Genomic DNA, 23,996 nt, shown 5'->3' with positions numbered 1-23,996 from the left:
AAGATCTGAACAGACATTTCTCCGAAGAAGATAATACCAATGGCCAACAGGCACATGAAAAGATGTTCAACATCACTGTCAGGGAAATGCAAATCAAGACTACAATGAGATAGCACCTTGCTGTCAGAATGACTATAATTAACAAGACAGGAAATAACAAGTATTGGAGAGGATGCAGAGAGAAGGAAACCCTCGTACACTGCTGCTGGGAGTGCAAACTTGTGCAGCCACTATGGAAGACAGTATGGAGATTCCTCAAAAAATTAAGAATAGAACTACCATATGATCCAGCTCTTCCACTGCTGGGTATTTGTCCAAAGAACATGAAAACACGAATGCATAAAGATACATGCACCCCAGTGTTCATTGCAGCACTATTCACAATAGCCAGGACTTGGAAGCAACCTAGTTACCCATTGAAGGATGAATGGATAAAGAAGATGTGGTATATATACACAATGGAATACTACTCAGCCATAAAAAAAACAATGAAATCTGGCCATTTGTGACAACATGGGTGGACCTTGAGGGTATTATGCTGAGTGAAATAAGTCAGAAGGAGAAAGTCAGACACAGTAAGATCTGACTCATAAATAGAAGCTAAAAACAGCAACAAACACACACATAGAGGCAGAGATTGGATTGGTGGTTACCAGAAGTGGGGAGGGAGGAGAGGGAAAGGGCCAATTAGGTACATGTGTATGCTGATGGATTGTAATTAGTCTTTGGGTGGTGAACATGATGTAATCTACACAGAAATCGAATTATAATGATGTACACCCGAAATTTGTATAATGTTATAAACTAATGTTACCGCGATAAAAAAAAAAAGATTGATGCCAGTGTTTTCTTCAAAGAGTTTTATAGTTTTAACTCTTAAGTTTAGGTCTAGAATCTACTTTGAGTTAATTTTTTATGTATGGTGTGAGGTAGGAGCCCAAATAGATTCTTTTGCATACGGATGGCCAGTTGTCTCAGCACCATTTGTTGAAAAGACTGTTCCTTCACCATTGTCTTGTCCCCTTTCTCAAAAATCAGTTAACCGTAAATGTTAGGATTTATTTCTGGACTTCCCGGTCTGTTGATCTATATATCTACCCCTTTTAGGTTTTAGAGCCACTAATTTTGCTTTAATTACTTATGGGATGACAAACAAATTAACTCCTCTTTAAACATTTTGATTTTGTGTTCTTTCCCTTTAAAATGCCATTATAATTTCTCCTACTTATGTTAGAGGTTTAAGAAACATTGGTATGTAAATGTGTCCTCTATTCAGGGACTTGTGACATACGGACTGTTGACTGATTTCTTTGGATTAAAGCTTATTATGTACATACATATTTAGTAAATAGTTTCTTAAAGCTACTGTTTATTCAGTAAAGTATGGTAACTTCTTTGTATAGATGGTTAAATAACTAGAGATTTCCACATCGTGCACCAGCTTGGTGTGGTTTGCAGAAATCTCTACAGAGATTTCTTCCTTATGTGTGTGGTATGCACTTTTCCCCCCAGTTTTATTGAGATATAATTGACATACGTCACTGTGTAAGTTTAAGGTGTACAGCACAATGGTTTGACTTACATGTGCTATGAAATGATCATCACGTAAGTTTAGTTAGCGTCATGTAGAGATAAAAAGAGAAATAAAAAGAAAGCAAAAGAAGCAGCAATGTCTTTTTCCTTGTGATGGGAACTCTTAGGATTTACTCCAGCAACTTTCCTGTGTATGATACGGCTGTGTTAACTCTAGTTAGCATGCTGTACGTTACATCCCTAATACTTACTCATCTTGGAACTGCACGTTTGTACCTTTTCGCTACCTGTCTCCAGTTCCACTTTCCTCTACCCTTCCACCTCTAGTAACCACAAATCCGATCTCTTTTTCTATGAGTTTGGATTTTTGTTGTTTGGGGGTTTTTTTTAGATTCCGCATACAAGCGAGATCATACAGTATTTATCTTTGTCTGACTTATTTCACTTAGCATAGTACCCTCAAGGTCCATCCATGTTGTCACAAATGGCAAGATGTCCTTGTTTTTTATTGCTGAAAAATATGCCATTGTGTATATGTAACACCACAACTTCCTTATCCATTCTTCAGTCAGTGGACCCTTAGGTTGTTTCCATGTCTTTGCTATTGTATATAATGCTGCTGTGAACATGGGGGTGCAGCTGTCTTTTCATGTTAGTGTTTTCCTTCCCTTTGGATAGATTCCCAGAAGTGAAATTGTGGGATCATATAGTAGTTCTATTTTTAATCTTTTGAGGAACCTTCATACTGTTTTCCATTAGTGAATACACCAATTTACATCCCCTCTAGCAGTGCACAAGGGTTCCCTTTTCTCCACATCCACACCAGCATTTATCTGTCTTTTTGATAATAGCCATTCTAACAGGTGTGAGGTATCACATTGTGGTTTTAATTTGCATTTCCCTGATCACTAGTGATGTTCAGTATCTTTTCATGTACCCGTTGGCCCTTCATATATGTATCTTCTTTGGAAAAATGTCTATTTAGATCTTTTGCCCATTTTTTCTTTGGATTATTATTTTTTTGCTGTTGAGTTGTATGCGCTCTTTATATATTTTGGATCTTAACCCCTTATCAGATATATGGTTTGAAAATATTTTTTCCCATTCTGTAGGTTGCCTTTTTACTTTGTTGATCATTTCTTTTGCTGCACAGAAGCTTTTTAGTTTGATGTCGTTCCACTTGTTTATTTTTTATTTTATTGCTTGGTTTGCGCTTTTAAAGATCACTTATGCTGCATGGTTTTAGCATTAGGGTATTTTGTTTCTTTTAAAATAGATTTATTTAGTTGAAGATATTTCAGGAAACATTTCTAATTTCATTAAGGAATATATCTTTGATTTTAAAAACTAGGAAAAAGGCTTTTAGAAGGTGACATTAAGAAAGGGATACTATTGTGAAGTGAGTATTTTCATTTTGAAAATGTCAGCAAATTTTAGGGGTGCTTTTATAACCAAGCCATGGCGTTTTGTACCTTTGAAAAATGAGAAAAACAGAGGCTACATTGGCCCCATCGCAACTCTGATCATTCCAACTGCAGTGTTCAACTAGCATCATAAACTAAGCAGAACAAGTTTGATGAGTCCAACAATTAGCAAACGGTGATAACCTGGCAATAATCGTATATTGTAGATGTCAAGACCTCTGTTTGGAGCAGATGGCAGAGCACATGGGGGGAAAGAGAGTAAAGACAAATACCGTGTAACTGAGAGGTCATGGCCTTTTGCCTTAAGAAATAATTTAATCTTCAAAAAACATTTGAGCAAAGACTTTCCAGATGAAGGTGTAATGTGGAATAAAGGCATTCTTAACCCTTAAGGACACTGATCTTCCCTAGAGTGACAGCTAAATGAATCTTGGCATTTTATGCCAACTTCCGTAAGCAGTGGTGAAAGGGGCAGAGACTAGAGAAGTGAACTAGGAAAACAGAAGTCCTGCAATGAGACATTCGTCATGTCGTTTCATAAGAAAATCTAATTTAATATTTTAGTTGTTTGGCTTTCATTAAAAATTTTGATTCCTGTAAAAACATTTTTAAAGTCATTAGAACATACATTTCAGAATAGCTCTGCAAAACAGCACTGTAGCAGAAAAAACCTGCAACTGTAGCTTGACACATTTGTTGGTATTTTCTTTTTAAGGTTCCAGCTTCTTAGGCCTTTAGAGAGAGTCCCTTATCCACCAGGGACTGGGAAGAGGAGGCTATAGTTCTGCCTGGCATAAATTTTTATTTTATTTTAAGTTTTCAAGGTAACTTCTTAGTAGTTGCATGCCATACCTGGATTTATGGACTCCACTGCTTGGCACATGGGCATAAAAAGCTTATTCTAAATTCTGTTTTGTTTCCATGTTGGAAAAAAAGAAAAGAAAAGAAAAAGCATCTCTCTTAAAAGTGCCATTGGAGAGCGCTTTCAAACGTGTGAACTGATGGATTTTCTTTTTTAAGTGTAACCTCCTTATGTGGCAAGAATTCTAATACATGAGCATAGCAATGAGGTTTCTATTTTAGAGATGAGTCTGCCAAGCAGATCTTGTCTGGATTTTTCTTTTAATTGCTCAGCTTTCTCTGTCAGCAGATAAACTTTAGCTTCCTATGACCTTTACCTTTGAACTCTGAAATACACTTCATAATAACTGCTTCCACTCCTTTGACAAATTATTAAATTGTCGCCTTGCTGCTTGCAGCGGAGTTCATTTTTAGAAATGAGACAGTCAGCTGTTTGGCGTTGTGGTGGGATAGGAGGAGGGGGACCTGGCCATAGGGACAGGTTGCTTTGCAAGCTGGAAAATGTCAGCCAGCAAACGAGGAAAGGACCTGCATGAATGAAATGAGGCAAAGCGCTTCACTGTTCAGGGCTGAAGGCTTGTGGTAAATTTACCTGAAGGACGGCGGTGGTGGCATCAGCTAGCTTCTGTAAGTTTCCAACAGGGGCTTGCAAACAGCAGATCGCATCTTGAATCCATTTTGGTAGAGGATTCAGTGGATCAGCTTTTTGCAAGAATGCAAATCTTCTTAGATTCTACACAGCGCAGTGAGCCACCGTGACCGCTAAACACGGAATACAGACATGCTTCCTTCTGTGTCTGCTCATCTGGTCAGATTGGAGCTGGGGTTCTTGGGTCAAAAGGGATTTGACATCACTTATCCTGCTCGGTCTGCTCTCCAGTGGGTCTCTGGGATGGTATTTCTGCGAGTGGTCAGACACTTGATCTTGGGCAGCCTGCTACGTGCAGACTTTCTCACACGTTCCTCCACAGGCAACTGCCACGTTTATGTCCTAGTGGTTGCGTGTTGAACCACTGTAAATAAATATCTTCATTTCTTCCAGGTACTGTGTTATAAACTGTGGTTTCATTCCTAGCAATTCACTTCATGCTGTAAACAGACAAAAATTGATTAAAAACCAATAGAAAGGAAAACACAAATGTAACGTTCACAAACATTTTTTAGGTATGTAAAACAGCTATATTGTCAAAGTATATTTTGGTAGGCTTTTCTGTATGTGCTGAAGTGGCTGACGCTAAAAATAGAAATCCAGTGCTTAAAATAGAAATCATTTTTAGGCTCAAAAATAGGTGCTTTTCATACTTCACTTTGGTGGCGTGAGTTCACAGGTTCAGATCCCAGGCACGGACCTACTCCACTTGTCAGCCATGCTGTGGAGGCATCCCACATACAAAAAATGGAGGAATATTGACACAGATGTTAGCTCAGGGCTAATCTTCGTCGAAAAGAAAAAGGGGGAAATTTGGCAACAGGTGTTAGCTCAAGGTGAATCTTCCTCACCAAAAAAACAAACAAAAAAGGCATTCTTTATAGCTTTCAAAATTAGATTCATCTGTCTCAAATATTAATAATGTTTTGGTTTTGGGGGTTTTTTTTTGAGGAAGATTAGTCCTGAGCTATCATCTGCTGCCACTTCTCCTCTTTTTGCTGAGGAAGGCTGGCCCTGAGCTGACATCCGTGCCCATCTTCCTCTACTTTATGTGTGGGACTCCTACCACAGCATGGCTTGGCAAGTGGTGCCATGTCCACACCTGGGATCTGAACCCACGAACCCCAGGCCGCTGAAGCAGAACGTGCAAACTTAACCACTGTACCACCAGGCCAGCCCCTAATAATGTTTTTAATGTCAATACATAGGACTCCCAAAGTCCTTGGGATGGATCCATGGCAACTTCATTTTCTTCAGTGATCCCCGTTGTTTCATATTCATCAAAATCCTGTTGAGAATAGAAGCCTTTTTTCTTTAATGAGTTCAGCTAACTTTTCCATATGTAATGTTTCCATATGGATTGCAGTTTCCCCCTGAATTCCGATGTTAAGCCCACCATCTTTCTTCTTTGAGCAATCAAACCATCTTTGCTCCTTGCTGAAAGTACCTTCCTTTGCATGTTAAGAGCACTGTGATTGTTCTTAAGTATTTTGAATGGTTAAGGACTGTACAGGAATCATTGCCTAGTTCAGAATGCTCACCATGTTTTCTTATGGGGTTAAATACCAGTTGACTGCCGTTGACATTGGTAGGTTCTCTCTCTCTCTCTCTCTTTTTTTTTTTTTTTTTTAAAGTAAGGCTATATTAAATGCTGTCATTAACTTTGGAAGGGTTTTTCCTTTTTTTCTTTGTTAAAGATAAGGCTATATAAAGCAAGGGGTCATGCAGCCATTGTAAGTTGACAACACCAGTACAAACTGAATCCCAGTCATTTCACAGGATTAGTTGGCTTGAATCTGCTTCTTGAACACAACTTTGTGGCAGGGTCCATGTTAGGTGCTGTATCTGGATTTCAGGAATGGCAGTGCATTTCTCAAAGCAGATAGGTAAAATGCTGTTGGTGGAATGCAGTTGGTCAATAAGACCATTAATCAGAATAGTGATTTAGGAGGAAAATGAGTATTCCAGGTATTTTGAGAGGGAAAAATGTGTATATGTGTATGCATATGTGTACATACTGTATCACCATGGGGTAATTTTGAAATCCTTTGTCTTTAAGCATTTTGGACTTTCCCACCCTATTGTTTGTTTGTTTGTTTCCTTTTACTTTTCTAATTCAATTTCAGCCAATATTCTTCTTCAATGTTTGTGGCAGTGAAAATTGGAACAAACTAAATGTCTAATGATAGTCCTTTAGCTGGGTCAGCGCTCTCCAGATAGAGCTCACCAGGAGCACACCCATCGGGTGTCAGGAAGAGGGCATTGGAATGAAGGTGCTAGAGGTTTGGGGCTGGTGAGAGGTGATTTGGGGTGGGTTTAAGGAAGCAGGGCTTTGCTCTAAATTGGATGCTGTCAGGAAGCAAGAGTAATCCTACTATTCGGTATCTTAATAAATCTTATCTAAGAGGAGGAAAGACTAAATCAAGGCTAAAGATAACATTGGTAAAGCAGTGGAGGTCTCTCCTTGTAGCCTGGACACGGAGGTGCTTTGGTCACTCATGTGGTTTGGAAAATGTTCATATTTTATCTGTATTCAGACCTGATTATGGAGTGGGCTTATTTTTGTTCTGATTCTTCATGGGCACGAGGCCTTGTCTGATGTTGGTGTCTGTGAAATTGCATATATTCACCCATAGAACACCAGGGCCCAGCTGTGAGTGCCAGGTCAGCTCTTGGATGTCACCTTTTCTCTCTCAGTTGGAACAAATGAAATGCCCAACATTGGCTAAGATTGCTTCTTTTGAGGTACTTTACGAAAATGTACGTATGGTTTGATTGCATTTTTTTGTAGATATGTAATAATATATGTATGCAGCAATATTCATGGAAGGCTATACACCAAATTATTAACAATGTTAAAATATTTACATATTATTCACTATGTCTGGGCAGGATTTTGAGTGTTCTTTCGGGCCTTCATTGGCTTTTGTTTTCTGCTTTCTTTTTTTTCGTAGTAAACATTCATTACTTTTATAGTAATGAAAAGCAATAATAAAAGAATGTATAAAGTAATCTCAGCTATTTTGGATCGCTTTTTAACTTGCCATTGTAAATCATACGAAATTCCCTACATTATTGAAGTCTAATCTTAGCTCAAATATTCTTTAATGGTTACATAATATCCCATCCTATGAATAGATGGAATTCATTCCATCTATTTAATTTGCTTAACCCTTCTCATATTTATTAGACCATTAGATTGTATCCAGTTTTGGGTTGTAATAAATCATGATGTAATGAAGCAGAAATCTTTGGGCATGAACTTTGTGCTTCTGAATATTTTCGTTGCACTGATTCCTGAGGTTGGAGTTAGTGAGTCAACAATTGTGATTATTTTTTAGGCTTTTGATACATACTGCCAAGTAAAGTTGCATTCCAGAAAATGTACCAATTTACATAAGCTGTGTGTGCGAGTACCTGTTTCACTCTATCCTCTTTGCCAATTTGATATACAGAGAAAGATATTGCATTGTTCTGTTTTGTAACTTCTTTGAATTATTAGTGATTTTGAACACTTTTATTTACTAGCCACTTATAGATCTTCCTTTGTGATTTGTCTGATTGTATTCTTTGCTCGGGGCAGCTTTTAATATTACTAGAGAAGGCAGGACAATGAGGACTGTCCGTTTGATATTTATTGTCAGTTTGAGCGCAAATTATTGCTGCTTCCTGAATAGCCTGCAGCCTTTTCTCCAATTTTGGCTAAATCTGGGATAATTATTCTTGTTCCCAGGGAGGCATTATATAGGAGTCATAATGAGACTTTAGAGTAGACACTGAAGTGTGTAAAAAGAGGGTGAATATATGCCATCACGTGGATGTGGTTCTGCCCCCAAACCATCACTGCTCCCCCTTCTCTGGAAGTTCTTAAGGACTGGCCAACATGCCCCGCTAAAGGCAGGTTCCTTTGACTTGGTTTCTTCTGCAGATAGTATCTTGATCTTTATTTTTTCCCCCTTTGCTTTACTTTGAATCGAGTGAAGTGCTTTTTCAGATATATAAACCTGTGTTCAGGTGGCTTTTTATGTTATTCAAGACTTAGCAGTTTTGTGTTTCTTCTTCGTATCCTCACTGTGCAGAGATCTCCCTCCAGTCATCGTTGACTGAGATCATGTGTGGTTGAAATTAGAGATATTTGTCCATCGCACAGGACACTGATTCAAGTTTAATCACCCAGTGGCTGACACTTGTGTTTTCTCCACCGTGCCGCTGAAGAGGTCTGACCTTGAACCCAGCCCTGGGAGATGTATCCTCAGACGGCTGCAAACTGAAAAACAGACGCAAGGTGTTTGGCATGAACAACCAGTTCTGTTATGTCTGTGGGATCCATAAGGAAAGATTTTTTTTCCAGTGGTAAAATTACTTTTTAAAAAATTGCCCCAATCATTGTGGAACCACATTTGCAACTGTGGGTTTGCTTATGCAAAACTTGCAGATTGCTAGTTTCAATAGGAGCCTGTATCACATGCTGGCTGCAGCCGATTGCTCAACCCATAGAGGAGGGTAGCTAGATACATAGATTGGATCTGTCTGTCATCGTCGCTGGTTTTTTAATATAAAGGAAACGGCTCCTAAGTGGCACCTCTAGAGTTTAGCTTCTTTTGAACCCGTAACTTGTAGTTCTTGGTCACTAAATTGACTGTTACCTTATGTTGATATGTTTTTTGTTCTGTCTACATAGTTTTCAGAGGATTAGTTAACTTCAAGGGCTTGTCCAAAATCTGTGTTGCACTGGAGTTGTGTTTACTCAAATACTGCTGGAAGGCAAGTGGCCTGTCAGGTGGGCTCTGGAAATTCTACTGTGTACAGAGACTTGCTATGGGAGAGTATTTGGCCTGTATTTAACTGCTTTTAAACATGTTAAGTTAGCTTCAGAGAAAGGAGATTGAAGGATGATAACTTGCTTGTCCAGAGAGTAACCACTGAACTTAAAGGAATAATGTAGTGGGGAAATTCCCCTTATCTTCCTACGTGGTTTTTGTTCTCTCGTGATGGAGATAGTAAAACTGTTGGTGTTTGGAAACGCTGTGTGTTTTAAACTTTGGTTCTAAGCCAAAGCAGGAAGCAAGACAGAGGCACTGTCTGCTCCACTGGGTTCTTCTTGGTTACTCCTGCCTCCATCAAGACTTAAGACTTCCATCTGCCGTCGGCAGCCACCATCCCAGGGCTTCTCTGCGCTCACTGTTTTCTCATTTTTTCTTGACTTTTTAAATTCATTCCTAATCTTTTCTAATCTTGGGTTTTTAAATCCTTCTGTGATGACTCTTCCCAATCATTATGCCCTTTGTCTATTTTGCTGAGACAGTAGCGCCGTTTGCCCAGGGACTTACATACCAGCCCAGTCTTCCCTCTTTGCCCCCAGCAAACGGCGTTGCTGGTGTTTAGGAAGCCTGAAGGCGTCAGGTGATTTATATATTGCCAGATCACGAGATGATTAAAAAGGAGCCAATTAGACTCCCTTTCCTCCATCAGCGGAGAGGGGTGATGGGTAATGATTGGGGTTATGCTTCTGGAATCGGCGGCTTTATTACAGCCCGATGGGAATCCTGCCACACGTGAGGGAGATTCTGGGATGTGCATCCTTACCACTCTGTAGTGTAGGAAAGTACTAGATAGATTTATCAGCACAAAACATAGGAGAATAAAGTATATTGCTGAGGATGTGAGGACTCCCATTGAAATATAAGTACTGAGAGTGCTGACTGCCAGAATGTGGATTTATGGGAAATAAAGCCCTAAAATACTTTCTCCAACAAAAAATAGACCTCTTGGAAACAGTTTTTCCTCTCTATGTACTTAGCTCCCATTGAGCTTAAATTGCTCTGAGTATTGTGATAATGACAATTCAATATTACAGGATGTGGAAGATGAACCAAATAAATTAACCAGCTGCTTTTAAGGGTAGTTCACTCAATGGCTCACCCTCTAAAATGCCTTGCAGAACATTCGTGCTCCGTAGGTCTCTAGGCAGTTTTATGCCTAGAAGAAAGAAATGGATTTTATTAAATGTCAGTGAAATACAGGCAGATAGTTTTGCGGTAAATTAGTGTAGAATGTTTGTAAGAAAAGCAGCTTCTCTCTTCTTAAATCACTGAAGCAGCACTTTCCCTGGCATTCCTGCCAGACCATGTGTTTCTGCTTGAAATTCCCATAGATTAGGATTAAAAAAGCACATGGAGAGTGGACCGTCTGGTCTTTCTCCCTCCTGGATGAAACTCCGTGTCCCACAGCATGTTCTCAGTCTAATCCTGCGTGTACAGCGTAGCTGGGTTTGGAGAGTTTCAAAGGACAGTAACTGGAATGATTCCATAATTCCTAGCTGACATTTAAGGTTTTATACTGTTTATGGATTGGAAAGTAGGACTCGTGAGTAAAGAATAAAGTGGAGTAGAGAGGGAAGGGAGAAAAATGTGCTTCAAGGGGCCAGGCAGGTGAAGTAGAGGAGAGGAGCGGGCCAGGTGTGAGACCACGGGGGGAAGCGGGCTCTGCACAGTCCAGGGGGCCTCCTGCAGGCATGCAGACACGTTTGCAGTGACCACAGCTCAGGCCAAGTGGGAGGCCAGTTTGCATCTTGGAAATAAAAGAACTGCAATTAGTTAAACTGAACAGGGGAAGACTAACCTCAAGAGTAGCAGTCAAATTTTCCACAAGTTGTGCGCAAGGGTATCCTCTGGCATTGAGCAAAGGGAGACACGCTGACGTGTCAGGAGTGGGACGGGGGTCAGCGTCAATGAGATAAATGAGACCTTTCTCAAAGCAGGGATGTATTAATTGTATGAATCATCACAGGGTTCTTTCCTTTAGATTTTTGAGATTAGGGCAGATTCCCATCTGTCCCTAGTAGTTTAGGGACGTTACTAACTACAGATGGGCTGAGTGACTAGAGGGTTTGGGGGAATTCCATGGCTCTTCTTGTCGTAAACACGTTGTGTGTGTGAGTGGTGAAGAATAAGAGTAGTAGACTAGGAAAGCCTGTTCATTATCTAATATTTATCATGCCTGTGTGTCTGGCAAAGTAGAAGAGGTTCCTTTCCTCAGTGCATTTGCCGTCTGTGGGGGAGTTGAAAAGTAAACACTTGCATCTCAGGGAGCAGATGTCATGTGGTACTCAGTATCCCGGGATAGAGCCAGCATGACCCTACAATGCGTACAGAACCAAGAATTTAGGGGGAAATTATTTGACTTATGAAAGAATTCCCCTAAATGACAGTCTTCCCTAATATATTGAAGGCTGTTTATCTACAGATCATTTCTTACTTTTCATCCACAAAATATAAAGTGACTGGAACTACTGCTATTTGAAAAAATCAGAAAACAACATGAGTCGTGTCTAAAATTATAATGTAAATTAGTTAAAATTTGTTTCATTACAGAAGTTGGTATGTTAGCCCCCCGCCCCATTTTCGAGCACCCATCAGTGGCACAGAATGGCATGTGCCTGTCTGTACTATAAAAATATTATTAAAGGAGAAGCTGTTTAGCTCCTTTGATTTCATGTCAGAGCAGAGTACACAAGGTTTATTGTAATAGAACTCCGGAAACTCGGACTCAACCACGAGACGGACTGAAGTCAGAATTCTCTCCTTGCTTTTTTCCCTGCCCTCTGCTGGAAGTTTTTTCTTCGGAGCTAGAGCAGGAGACAAAGGGAAACCAGGGTCCGGTGGCCGCAGCTCCCTCCTGTACCTGAAAGCACACTGCCCACAGCAGAAAGGATCCTGGCAGTGAGTTTGGAATTCAGTTGGAAATGCAACAAGACTTTGTTAAAAATTTTCTAAAGAACTTAATGTTTTATTTAAAAAGTAGGTGCAGTCCATGTGAGTTAATTCTAATACATTTTCAGTATGCCTCAAACATTTCTTCTTTTTCTGTTTCAGTGAATTTTTTATATTGTTTTATCGTTTCATTCCAACTATTCCTCTAAATTATCCTGATCGTAAAAATAAGAATGGATTTTCATCCCAATATGTATTAACGTTATGAAAATAATTCACATATTCCGTGCAGAATAATTGTAAAGTAGAAATAATTACTATAAAATCTTCTGTCACCCATTTCTGGAATTAAGTATGATTACTTTGTAACATATTTTTCAGATTTTTATATGTGGATACACATTCATCTTTTATTTAAAGGTTTTTTAATTCAATAATGTGTTGCAATCTGCTTTTTTATTTAATATGCCGCAAACATCTTTTTATGTTAGTGAATGTACATATATAAAATCATTTAAAAATGCACGCATAGTCTTGAGTGGTGTAGCTCTACCACATTTTACTGAATCATTCTCCAGTTAATAGTTCATTTCTGGCTGTTATAGATAACTTTACGTACATCTTTACTCGCTTGTCTGATCGTCATTTCTTAGCATACATTTCTAGGTGTGGACTCTCTGGGATCATTTGTAAATCTTTGAGTCAATAATGCTAAAGAACCCTCCAGAAAGATGGTGACACTACTGCTCAGCAGTTTGAGTGCGCCTTGTTTTCTGGGCGTGCGCACATGCGTGCGCGCACACACACACACACACACACACTCTCTCTCTCTCTCTCTCTCTCTCTCTCTCTCTCTCTCTCTCTCTCTCCAGCGTCTGACCTTATCATTTTGATTCATCTTTGTCAGTTCTTTCTTTTCTTTTTCCTTCATCTGTCAATTCTAAGACCATTGCTATACTGTTTTGAGTATTAATTTTATAAAATGCTTCACTGTCTGGCAGGGAAAATCCACATCCCCTCCTCAAAAAAATTGCTCAATTAAAAAGAAAAATTCCTGTTATTCTCACATTGTTTCCAATGAATTTGTAGCATTTTGGAAGTTCTAGAAATAATTCCTTTGGGATTTTCTTCGGGCTCGCATTAAAATCATTGGTTAACTTAATGAAACTTAAGCTCTTCAGCGAGAACTTTGAGTCTTATTAGCCAGGAACATAATGTCTCTTTCCATTTATTCAGTTCGTCCCTCAGTAAAGTGTTTTTGTCGTGTGGCGGGTCCACGCACATCTGTTTTTGTTCATTATGAGTTTCTAGAGCTGTGACCCTCCCTTGTTTACAACTGTGATTGCATCCCCTCCGTGTCTCATTTTCAACATGCTCTGGTTGCAGACTGATTTCCTCTTTTACCCAAGGATGGAGAGTGTTTATTTTTTTGTTTCAGTATCTCGTGTTTTTCTTATCCTTTGTTACTAATTTCTTAGTTTTGTTGTCACTTGAGAATAAGGATTTTTTTTAATTATTTTTTTTAGTTTTAATCTTGTTTTATTGAGGTCGCATTGGTTTATACCATTATATAAATTTCGGGTGTACATCATCATATTTTGACTTCTGTGTAGACTGTGTCATGTTCACCATCCAAAGTCTAGTCGCCATCTCTTACCGTACACATGTGCCCCTTTGCCCCTTTCACCCTCTCCTCTACCCCCTTCCCCTGTGGTAACCACTAATCTATTCTCTGTATCTGGCTGTTTAGTTGTTGTTTTATCTTCCACATATGAGTGAAATCATACAGTGTTTGACTTTCTCCATCTGACTTATTTCACTTAGCGTAGTACCCTCAAGTTCTATCTGTATTGTCACAAATGGCAAGATTTCATCTTTTTTTAACGGCTGAGTAGATTCCACTGTATGTGTGTGTGTGTATATATATATATATATATATACCACATCTTCTTTATGAAGGATTTTTTTTAAAGTTCTTCTCTGTTTGGGGGAGTGTCTCATTCTTGTGGAGTCAGGAGTGGGGAATTTCTCTTATTCCCTGGATAAGTCTTATTGGTTTCAAATACTGAATTTGTCCATAGTGCTAGTGTTTTTTCTTATTAGTGCATATTAACTGGGAGAAGTCTCAGTATTCAGAGTTGAAGTTGCTGTGAATTTGTCACAGATTTTGTGAGAACTTGTCCAGATCTTTTATTCTGGACAATGTTGGGGAAGGGAGTTTTATGTTTCGTTTTTGCCTGAATTGGAACACCGATGTCTGTTGGGAAAATGGCTACCAAAGAATGTCATCATTGGCGTGGCAAGGAAGAACTGTGTTCTTTTTTTAAAGCCTGCCTTCTGCATTTACTAAGGCAGTTTGAAGTTTGGACGGTACTGCCCCCTCACATAACTGGCACAGCTGCCCTTGGTAGATGCCCTCCTTTTGCCAGCACACCTGCTTTCCTTCCGAGCTGTGTCACCAGCATTGGCAAGAGTGGCTGTTCAGGTGTCAGCTACCAGTGCTGACCGAAGCCTGGGTGCCCCTGCATGAAATTTCCCCTGTCACCCCCTCTTCTCCAGCTCCCATTGCACTGAGCAAGGCGGGTGTTTGACTATGGGATCTCCCCAACCAGCTGCTTCCCAGACAGGCTTTTTCTTATAATGAGTTGAATCATAGCCTTCACCAGAGTCTTATTTCTATCATATTTTACAGAATTTTTAATTTAAATTTGGGACATATATAATTTTTCTAACACAGGTTCAGATTGTTCCCCTTTTAATACTGTGTTGGTCATTTCTGGGTGGGAATTGGTGGGGGGAGGAATTTGATGCCTCGCTCCACTACGCTTCGCTCCTGGCCATCCAGCCACCCGAGCTTCCAGCAGGTGGGAATGGAGCACTCCCCGGGCCCAGCCCACTCCTTACGGTCACCCCCACCTGACCCGGGCCACAGATGGAGGATGGACATTTTGGTCTTATCAATTCCTTGTATTTAATATAATTTTTTTAGCTACCTTTCTTTAGTGCAGTGTGTAGCAGGAGCTGTATTCTCAGGCTTTCTCCTCCTTTCCCAAGTTTCAAACCTATCCTGTCACAAAATACTAAACACATTCAGTGACCTCCTTGCCTCTGTTCTCTGCTGATGGCCTAGGGAGAGGCTGAATCAGACAGGCCGTACGTAAGGGTCTCTAACTGGGAGCTGGAAGGCATGGCAGTGGTGATTGCTTACCTGGGACCTGGGCTGGGAGAGGACGAGATGGGTTAGAAGGTCTTTGAGAGTGTGGAGGATGTCCTGTATCTAAGGGGAAGACGGGACTGCACATGTTCAGTGAAAGCCCTGCCTCCTGCCTGCACGGTGGACGGTGTGAGGCCGCCTTTCTTTTGCATGGATAATAGGCAACTTCAGACATTTATGACATTTTAAAGGGACCCTGCTCTGCTCATTTGTGAAGATGGACACTTATTTAATTTTAGGGTTTGGCGGGATTTTCTTTGCCTTTTCTGACTTACAGGAGCCTAACTATTGAGAAAGATATATAAAAATTATAAGTAAAATGTGAATTTATTCTTTCTCTTGTTACCTATTTTCCCCCCTCTTTTGGGGTGGGAAGGGACACAAAATATACTAAGGTAAACTGAAATTGACTCTAACAATAGGAATTTTAAGAATTCTATTATGACATCTGTCATTAGCATTTACTTTTAAAGGTAAACGTATTTCAGGATTACATGCCTGAAGTTATATATTATATGAATTGTACATTGTATGTGTTAAGTTATATTGTATGTCTTTTCTTAAAGGATTTAAATTGGATATATCAAGAAAAAATACTTTATTATATCTTTAATAATGCATGAATTACTAGAACTACCTCTTCACCAGTCTTAGGATTTTGACCAGTTATATTTGGCAGTAAAATCTATCCAGCCGATTTTTTAAATTCTAGATTCTTCCCTTTAAAATAAAGACCCTTGCTACTATGAACTTTTTAAAGAAGTTGAATCCTAAAGCAAGCTTCTCTTATTTTATGACATGAATTGCTCCTCGAATGTCATTGTCAAATTAGTTTTCTTGGGTTAAAGAAAAACAGACTATTCTAACTATTAAAGTTTGCTCTGTGACTAATATCTTACTTTCAGAAAAAAAAATGATGAGGTTTTAATTTCCCAATTTACAAAATAAATTAATTCCTGAGTAATCGTTTGAAGAACTTCCTGTGATACAAATCTTTTGACTGACTAGTGTGTGTTATTCTCCATGAATTTTGGTATTTTGGTGCCATCTTGTGGCTTGGCTTTGTAGTAACTTTAGCACTCAGATACATTTTAAACAGTGTCCTGGGCAGGATAAGATGTAGTGGAAATTCTTTCCAAAATGCAGATCATATACTACTGTAAATCAGCAGGAAAAATGTTGAGAATAACTTGTTTGTTTTTTGGTCAGTGAACGGTCAAGAATCATAAGTAGGCAACCTAATATATGCTTCTCAGTTTCTAAAGTTCTGTCTCCATGAATTTTGTCCCTAGTTGCTGCTGTTTGAACGATCTTGGATGAGCAGGTGGAAGTCTTCAGTTCTGCACGAAGGGGAAGGAAACATAAGGAGTGTGAAGTGGAGAGGCCACCTGATTGCTTGGGCCAATAACATGGTAAAAGCACGGCTCCATCGTCCTAAGGCTTCTTCAGAGGAAGAGTGGGTGGACCAAGGGGCTGGACCAAAGGGAAAAGATGCCACATGCTGTGGTGGTCATTTCTAAAAGATCCAAATGGCAATTGATAGCAGACCTGGAAGGTTAAAGAATTAGATTGCTTTTAGCTTTCATAATAGAGTAATTCCCAACATCTTCTGGACTCTATTTTAGAGTAAGAAACCCGAGGCTTGGAGAATAGCCAAGAAAATGAAAAGGCATCTTAATAATTGAAGGGCTGCATTGGGAATGTGATCTTGAAAATACCATTTGCCTATTAGCCAAGGGCAAGTAACAGTTGATATGAAACAAGTGCAGGATATTGCTGATTTCTTTTTGACTCCCAGTATAATTACAAGCAGAAAGTAGGCCTGCCTTATAAAAAGTAGATCGTAATTTTTGGTGCTGCACTTACTTAAAGTTTACTCAGTATGAGTTAGGGCCAGTAGAAAGTTTAAAAATTATCTTTACAACATCTGGCATATCTTTTGGAATTTCAGGGTGTAATTTAGTAAATTAGCTCTATTCAGTTTTAAGTGGTGGTAGAAATCTCCCAGAATCTACCTCACTATTGAGGACTTTCTTACCTCTTCCGGGTCACAGTGAAGGTAAACAGACCTGTGGCCTCGTGGTTGATTTTCAGTTACTGCTTCCTTGATGTTTCCATTTGAGTACTTTAAAATGTCAGAAATAGCTTTCTTTACATACTGGTTTTTCAGGTTCAAAACATTTCTAAAAAACAAACTCCATTTTTGTAGTGGAGCAGTACAATTAGAAATGTTACTTGTCCGTCATTTTGGAAACGCAGTTGTTGCTATCTGTACAGTTCACATTTGCATTGTATTTGAGTCACTGATGCCGTCCACTGATAAAACCTCTTTCATCCATAAAGAAGGAGAGAGGTTTCTTTTATTTTGGCTTCTCACAGGGTTTGTATGGAGTAGGAGCATTTTCCTTTGCATAGCTCCCAGCAGGGCTCAGTAAACACTGTCAGTATTTTGCAGTGCTGGCTATCGGTGGTGTGTAGCAGTGGCTGTTAATAAGTTTTCCTTTACCTTCCTCCTCCTGAGTAGAAGATACTTAATGGTATTTTATTTTCCAGGGTGTGAAGATTTTTGACATCACCTCAAAGCAGAGAATCACCAATGTGCCCCGGGACGATATCAGTCTTCGGCCAGATATGTACCCCTGCAGCCTGTGTTGGAAGGACAACGTGACACTGATTATTGGCTGGGGGACATCTGTCAAGGTGGTTTTCCTTGTCTTTATGATAAGTCTGTGTTGTTATAGATCCACTGAGGATGATCCAAAGAATATGAGTTCTTGAATGGCTTCTTGGAAACAAAATATTTTCACCTGAATATTACTGTCCCATGATGATCATTTAATGCTCAAATTCTTTCATATGCATGAGTTTTAAGACATGGTCTGTCTTTTCCATGCCATGCAAAACAAGTTGTGCACCTCTCTCTGTTCAGAATGGTCCTGCCTTTCTTGATCCTTTTAAATTTCTCATAACCCAGTTGGCTGTAGCTGTTTATAGAACATGTGGTCAGCCTTGTTGGTTTGTCAGGCTTTCCTTTCTTTATTCTTTCCATTTCCCTTAGCTTTGACCCATAGCTTCTTCATTAGAGTTGATGGTGGAAAAAGGTTAAAACTAAACCATCCTGCTTGCTTGGTAATAGTTTGACTGAGTGGAGGCCCAGATTAATTGTCATTAAGATTTGGGACTATTTTGTGGTGTATAATTATCTGCTCTTTCCTTCCCTGGATAAATGAAATTTAGTTATTCCACAAAAGGAGGCCCAAAGCTTGTTCCCATTTATTTCATGCATACCAGTGCTTGTCTTGTACTGGATACTTCAGAACCAAAAGTTGTTTGTGTCCCTTTAAAAATATGTAGCTTAATCTAAACAAAATAAACTGAAAATTAGCTGAGGTAGAACTGGTATGAGAAATGGTAGAAAATCCCAGCAATAGTCTAATGGAGGAGCTCAGAGTTTAGAGTCAGACAGACTTGAGGTCAATTCCAGCATCTACATTTATTTCCTGTGTGACCCTCTCTAAGCCTTACTCTCCTCATCTGCAGAGTTGGAGTACTACTCCTTCTCACGTCCTAAATTTGGGGGAGCATTAAATGAGATAATGCATATAAAGAGCTTAGCATAGAATCTGACATATTGTAAGTGCCTGATAAATATCAGGTGTCATCGTTATGCCGTAAAATTCTTAAGGAGTCATGAAAGAGACATAGCTATTTAAAATTTATTCTTCTCTGGAAAAGAACGCATAAAAATTATTAATGTAATGATTGCTATTACCAAAACAATCATTGGATGTACCAGAAGAAGATAAGGTCCTTCTGGCCCTTACTTTGACATATTTAGGTTCTCTTTTCTTTCATTCTAGTTGAACATGGAGTAATTGTTTTCATGTGTTAAATGAACACAGCCTGATTCACATTTAGGGTCAGAGGAGGAGGCTGTGCCCAGTAGTCTAGGAGGAAAAAAGTGATTCCTCAGTCTTCTTATCCCATGTGTGTGGTTACTCATATGATAAACTTATATTCTGCATATTTAACAAATTCCTTAAAGGGACCAGGTGGCTTTTTTCTCTGTTTTAAAGTTGTGATTTTCTTTTCTTTTGGTGAAACACAAGGAAAACTAGCCTAGAGAGACATGTAAGAAGTTCATTGATTGCCTACCAGAAATGCTTTCTCTGTTAGGCAGAACAATGGCCCCCAAAGATAGCAGATCCTAATTCCCGCAACTTGTAAATGTTTCTTTATATGGCAAAAGAAGTAATTAATTAAGGATCTTGAGATGGAGAGTTTATCCTGCATTACCTGGGTAGGCCCTAAGTGCCATCCCATGTGTCCTTATTAAGAGAGAGTGGTCCCAAAAGAGAGGAAGGTGCTGTGGTAATCCGTTACAACAGGCACAGGAAACTAGGACACTTTCACAGTGCCCAAATTACGCTCCAACTCAAAACATCTGTCCTGTCAAATGTTTCATTTAATTGGAGATTCCTCTTCTTCAGACTCAATTAGTAATATGTTGAGGACTTCTTCTCAGTTCAAAATCTTACTGTGTTGTATTGAAGGAAGAGAAGATAGGACATAATTTTTCTTCTCAGAGAGAGAACACTCCTGTTGGGGAGAAACAACCACAAGTTATGTGCAATTAGAGCTAGCCATTTCATTCATTCATAAAGTGTGCAATTAAGCTAGCTATTTCATTCATTCATAAAGTGTGCAGTTAGCTACCCATGTCATTCATTCATAAAGTGTGCAATTAGAGCTAACCATTTCATTCCTTCATTCATTTGGCTGACAAATACTTACTGAGCTCCTGTGATGTGCCCGGCAATGTTCTAGTGTTGCACATGCATGCCTAGACAAAAGGGTGGGTTCTCTCCCTGGGGAAATTTACACTCTAGTGAGTGAAGATAGACAAAACAAACTAGCAAGTAAATATACTATGTTGAGGGTGGCAAATACCAAGGAGAAAGATTAAACAGGATAATGGGGCAAGGGGTTGGGAGTGGATGCCATTTAATACAGAGTGGTCCAGGGAAGGCCTCTCTCTTGACTAACATGTCATCTGGGCAGAGATATGGAGGGAGGATGCTGTGCAGCTGTGGGGGCGGAGGTGTCAGCAAGGGAGCAGCTGGTACAAAATGGTTGAAGCCAGAGTGTGATTGGTCTGTTTTTGAGAAGCATAACAAAAGTCATTCTTGGCAGAGAGGATGGGGCAATGTGCAGGACAGGGACAGAGGGGAGAGAGGAGATATGTCTATGGGTGTGTTGTGGTGGAGCAGATCACATAGGGGCTCAAAGGCCTTTGTGAAATCTTTAGTTTCAGTGAGATAGGAAGCCAGCAGAGGGTGTTGAGCAGTGGAGTTAGTTTAATGGTCTAACTTGGATTTTAAAAGGATCACCAGTCACTGTCTGGAGCAAAGGGGCAGGAAAGAGAAGAGATTGGATGGGAGGCTGCTGCAGTAACCTCAGTGAAAAAGAGTGGTGTCTTGGATCAGCCTAGTGGAGCTGATGAGAAATGACTGGATTCTGGATATATTTTGAGGGTCGACCCTGTAGTATTTGTTGATGGTTGAGTGTGGGACGTGAGAAAAAGAGAGAAGTCAATAGTGACTTTTTTTACTTGAGGAACTAGAAAACAAAGCTACCTTTTACTGAAATGGGAAAGACTGCTGATGAGCATGTGTAGAGGGAAAAAGAAGTTGTTTTTGTGCGTATCCACTCGAGATGCCTGTTAGACAGGTAAGTGGAGCAGTGGAGGAGACAGATGAAGCAGTTAGTGTTCATGGGCAAGAACCTACCTGCGGTTGTAAAGGGCTCTTGAAATCATTGCTCTGCTCTTCCACTGCACCTGAGCTCTGGGCAGCACTTAGCTGTCACCTGCTGCTCCCCATCTATGAGACAGGTGCTGGGAACAGAGCTCAGACCACGGAACTGAGGAGCGGGAGATGGAGCCACGGCCCAGCTGGCACTGGTGCCATGTGTCCTTGTCTTCAGAGAGGTCGTAGCATGGCCCGAGAGGCGCAGTCTGGCCTTGGCCTGAGTTCACTTCTTCCAGGAAGCCTTCCTCCCCTGCCACTGGGTGCTCCTGCTCTATGCTGCTGTACTTCCCCAGCACACTTGAGTAAAATGCCTTACTTCATTGTATCTCCCCACTGCACCATAATCTTCCTAAGAAAAGAGGTATGTCTGTTTTACAAAGCCCCTAACTCAGGACTGGTGTCCAGTAGTTGCTCAGAAGTGCTAGTTAGTATTATATATATACTCGTACTTTGTATTCTTATACTTCAGACCGCTTGAAACAGAAAAGTACTCATGTACTTTTGTCAGCACATTAAAACAGTCGTCCATTTGGCTTTGTGGAGCGTGCTTGTTAGACAGTTTAGTAGTTGCCCTGGAAAGTGTGGGCAGAAGAGGATAACATATGAAATCAAAACTCTAATGAAAAGAGAAGGATCTTGGGGAAAATCGGAGACGTTGTCTGATGTGCACAGGAGACAAGTGACAAAAAGCAGTCAAGGGAGGAAGTAGCCGATCACTTCTAAGTAAATAAATGCTTATACCTCCAAAGCCACGGGTTCAAGTCCTGTGTTAGAGAAAGCGAGTACTTTCGTGTATTCACTGCGTTGCTGGACGGCAGTTTGGACGTGTGTATTAAACAAACAAAAAAAACCTTGTGAAAATTCACATACCCGTTGGTCTATCAATTTTCTTTCTAGCAATTTATCCTAAGGAAACAAAAGTCCAAAGGTTTTATAGACAAGTGTGTTAATTACACCATTGCTTGCATTAGAGATAGAGCAAAAAACTAACGTCTAAAAGGGGATTGATTAAATACGTTATAGTGCACTTGTGATGAAATACTATGGAGACATTAAGGATTCTTGTTGTGGAAGAATATTTAATAATATATCAAGTCATTTGTAGTAAATCGTTAGGTTAATAAAAGTGGCTTCCCCCCAAAAAGGACTGTTAATAATGTTCACTTTGTGCTGAGACAACAGATATTTGTTTTTTCTCTTTTTGTTTTCCTGTATTTTAGAATTTTCCATATTGTAGCTATACTTAGGATATCAGCTGTACAAGAACACAGTAAATATCATCTGTAAGAAAAAGGGAAAAAACCTGACCCCTGACGAAGGTTGTATGGGGTCAGTCCTTAACTTCAGAATCAGTCTTAACCTGGATGGGGAACTTACGTGCATTTTTGTTGTGTCTTATTTCAAAATAGAATATATTCGCTTTTGAAAGTATAGCAGAGGAAATAGAAAATATCCATAGTCTTACCACCCTAAAACAACCATTGTTAACACACATATGTGTTGTGTATTGTGTGTGTGAGTGATAAATAACACACACATCAATTTGTATCCAAACTGCATACATACTATTTAAAATAGGGATAGCAAACTTCTTCAGTAAAGGGCTAGGAGTCAATATTTTAGATTGTGCAGGCCACATCCTGTTTCTGCTGAGTATTTTTCTTTTTTCTCCCTTTTTGCTTTTGTTTTTTCCTTTTCTTTCTTCCCTTTCCCTTCCCCACTTCCTGCCTTTAAAAATGTAAAAACTATGCTGTTTACAGGCCATAAAACACATGACAGAGGCCAGATTGTAGTTTGCCAACACCTGATTTAAATTATGTAATACATTGATTTTAATATACTCGAGAGAAGAAGAGCACGTGCTACCTTTGCAAAGTATTATTTAGCAACAGTGAAATAAATTACTACTAAGTAATCAGAGACCTCAGACCTAACGTGAGTGTTGCGCAGATTGACCACTGGGCATTTTTGTTCATATACTTCTGCCAGAGCTTTATCTGAATGATGAGCGAAGTAGTCCTTAAGTAGAGTTGCAGAGAATGGGTCATTGGAAACACGTTAAAACTATATTATAGTTTTCTTTCTTTCTTTGCCCTTCAATAAGACTTTATTAGAGAATAATGTTGGAGAAAATGAGTAATGGTTGCTGTATGTCATTGAAATTAATTTCTCTCACTTGAGTCCTAGGGTAGATTATGTGCACTCCATCTTCAGAGCTACATGGCTGATTTAACGAAAGTATCACATATTGAGTGAAATGTTATAAACAGTTTTCCATCAAATGAATAAAATAACCTGTGAATTTGTTTTCTAGATATGCTCAGTGAAGGAACGGCATGCCAGTGAAATGAGGGACTTGCCGAGTCGATATGTTGAAATAGGTACGCCTTCTATGCATGTACACAAGCCTTCAAAAGAGAATCCATTTTATTAAGGGGACACCTAAGGCCATCTTCTTCTTCAGGGCTTATCACTTGGGACCTTGATGAAATAGGTCAAGAAGCATTGTGTCTTCAACTTTGAAACTTCTCTGTAGAGACCCTTTTCTCTAACTATATTTCCAGTTTTTACACAATAATTTTGTAGTTGGCTTTGAAGTCGCATAACTGTGGGTTTGGGTTCTTTTATCACCTGAACTTTGGACAAATTTCTGCATGCCTCAATATTCCCATCTATAAAATGTGGAAAAGAATACCTGGTCCACAGGTTGTTTGTAAGAATTCCGAGAGTTCGTGCATGCACAGCTCATAGCACAGGACTGACCCCTGGTCCTGTACCTTCTAAATATTAATT

At 39.6% G+C, this 23,996-nt stretch overlaps 1 protein-coding gene across 10 annotated transcripts in view; it reads left to right on the top strand.

Moving 5' to 3' along the window:
• VPS41 (VPS41 subunit of HOPS complex) overlaps nt 1-23,996 on the top strand; it is a 178,661-nt gene that overhangs the window by 89,022 nt on the left and 65,643 nt on the right. For all 10 annotated transcript variants that reach the window (XM_023638941.2, XM_005609089.4, XM_023638942.2 and 7 more), the window contains 3 exons: nt 16,686-16,805; nt 17,947-18,093; nt 23,518-23,584. In XM_023638941.2, coding sequence (XP_023494709.1) covers nt 16,686-16,805; nt 17,947-18,093; nt 23,518-23,584 — 334 coding nt within the window. The remainder of the gene's footprint in view (nt 1-16,685; nt 16,806-17,946; nt 18,094-23,517; nt 23,585-23,996) is intronic.

Source organism: Equus caballus, chromosome 4 (assembly GCF_041296265.1).
Source record: "Equus caballus isolate H_3958 breed thoroughbred chromosome 4, TB-T2T, whole genome shotgun sequence".
NCBI lineage: Eukaryota > Metazoa > Chordata > Mammalia > Perissodactyla > Equidae > Equus > Equus caballus.
The sequence above is the reverse complement of the archived record's forward strand: the minus strand, read 5'-3'. Positions and strand labels throughout refer to the sequence as shown.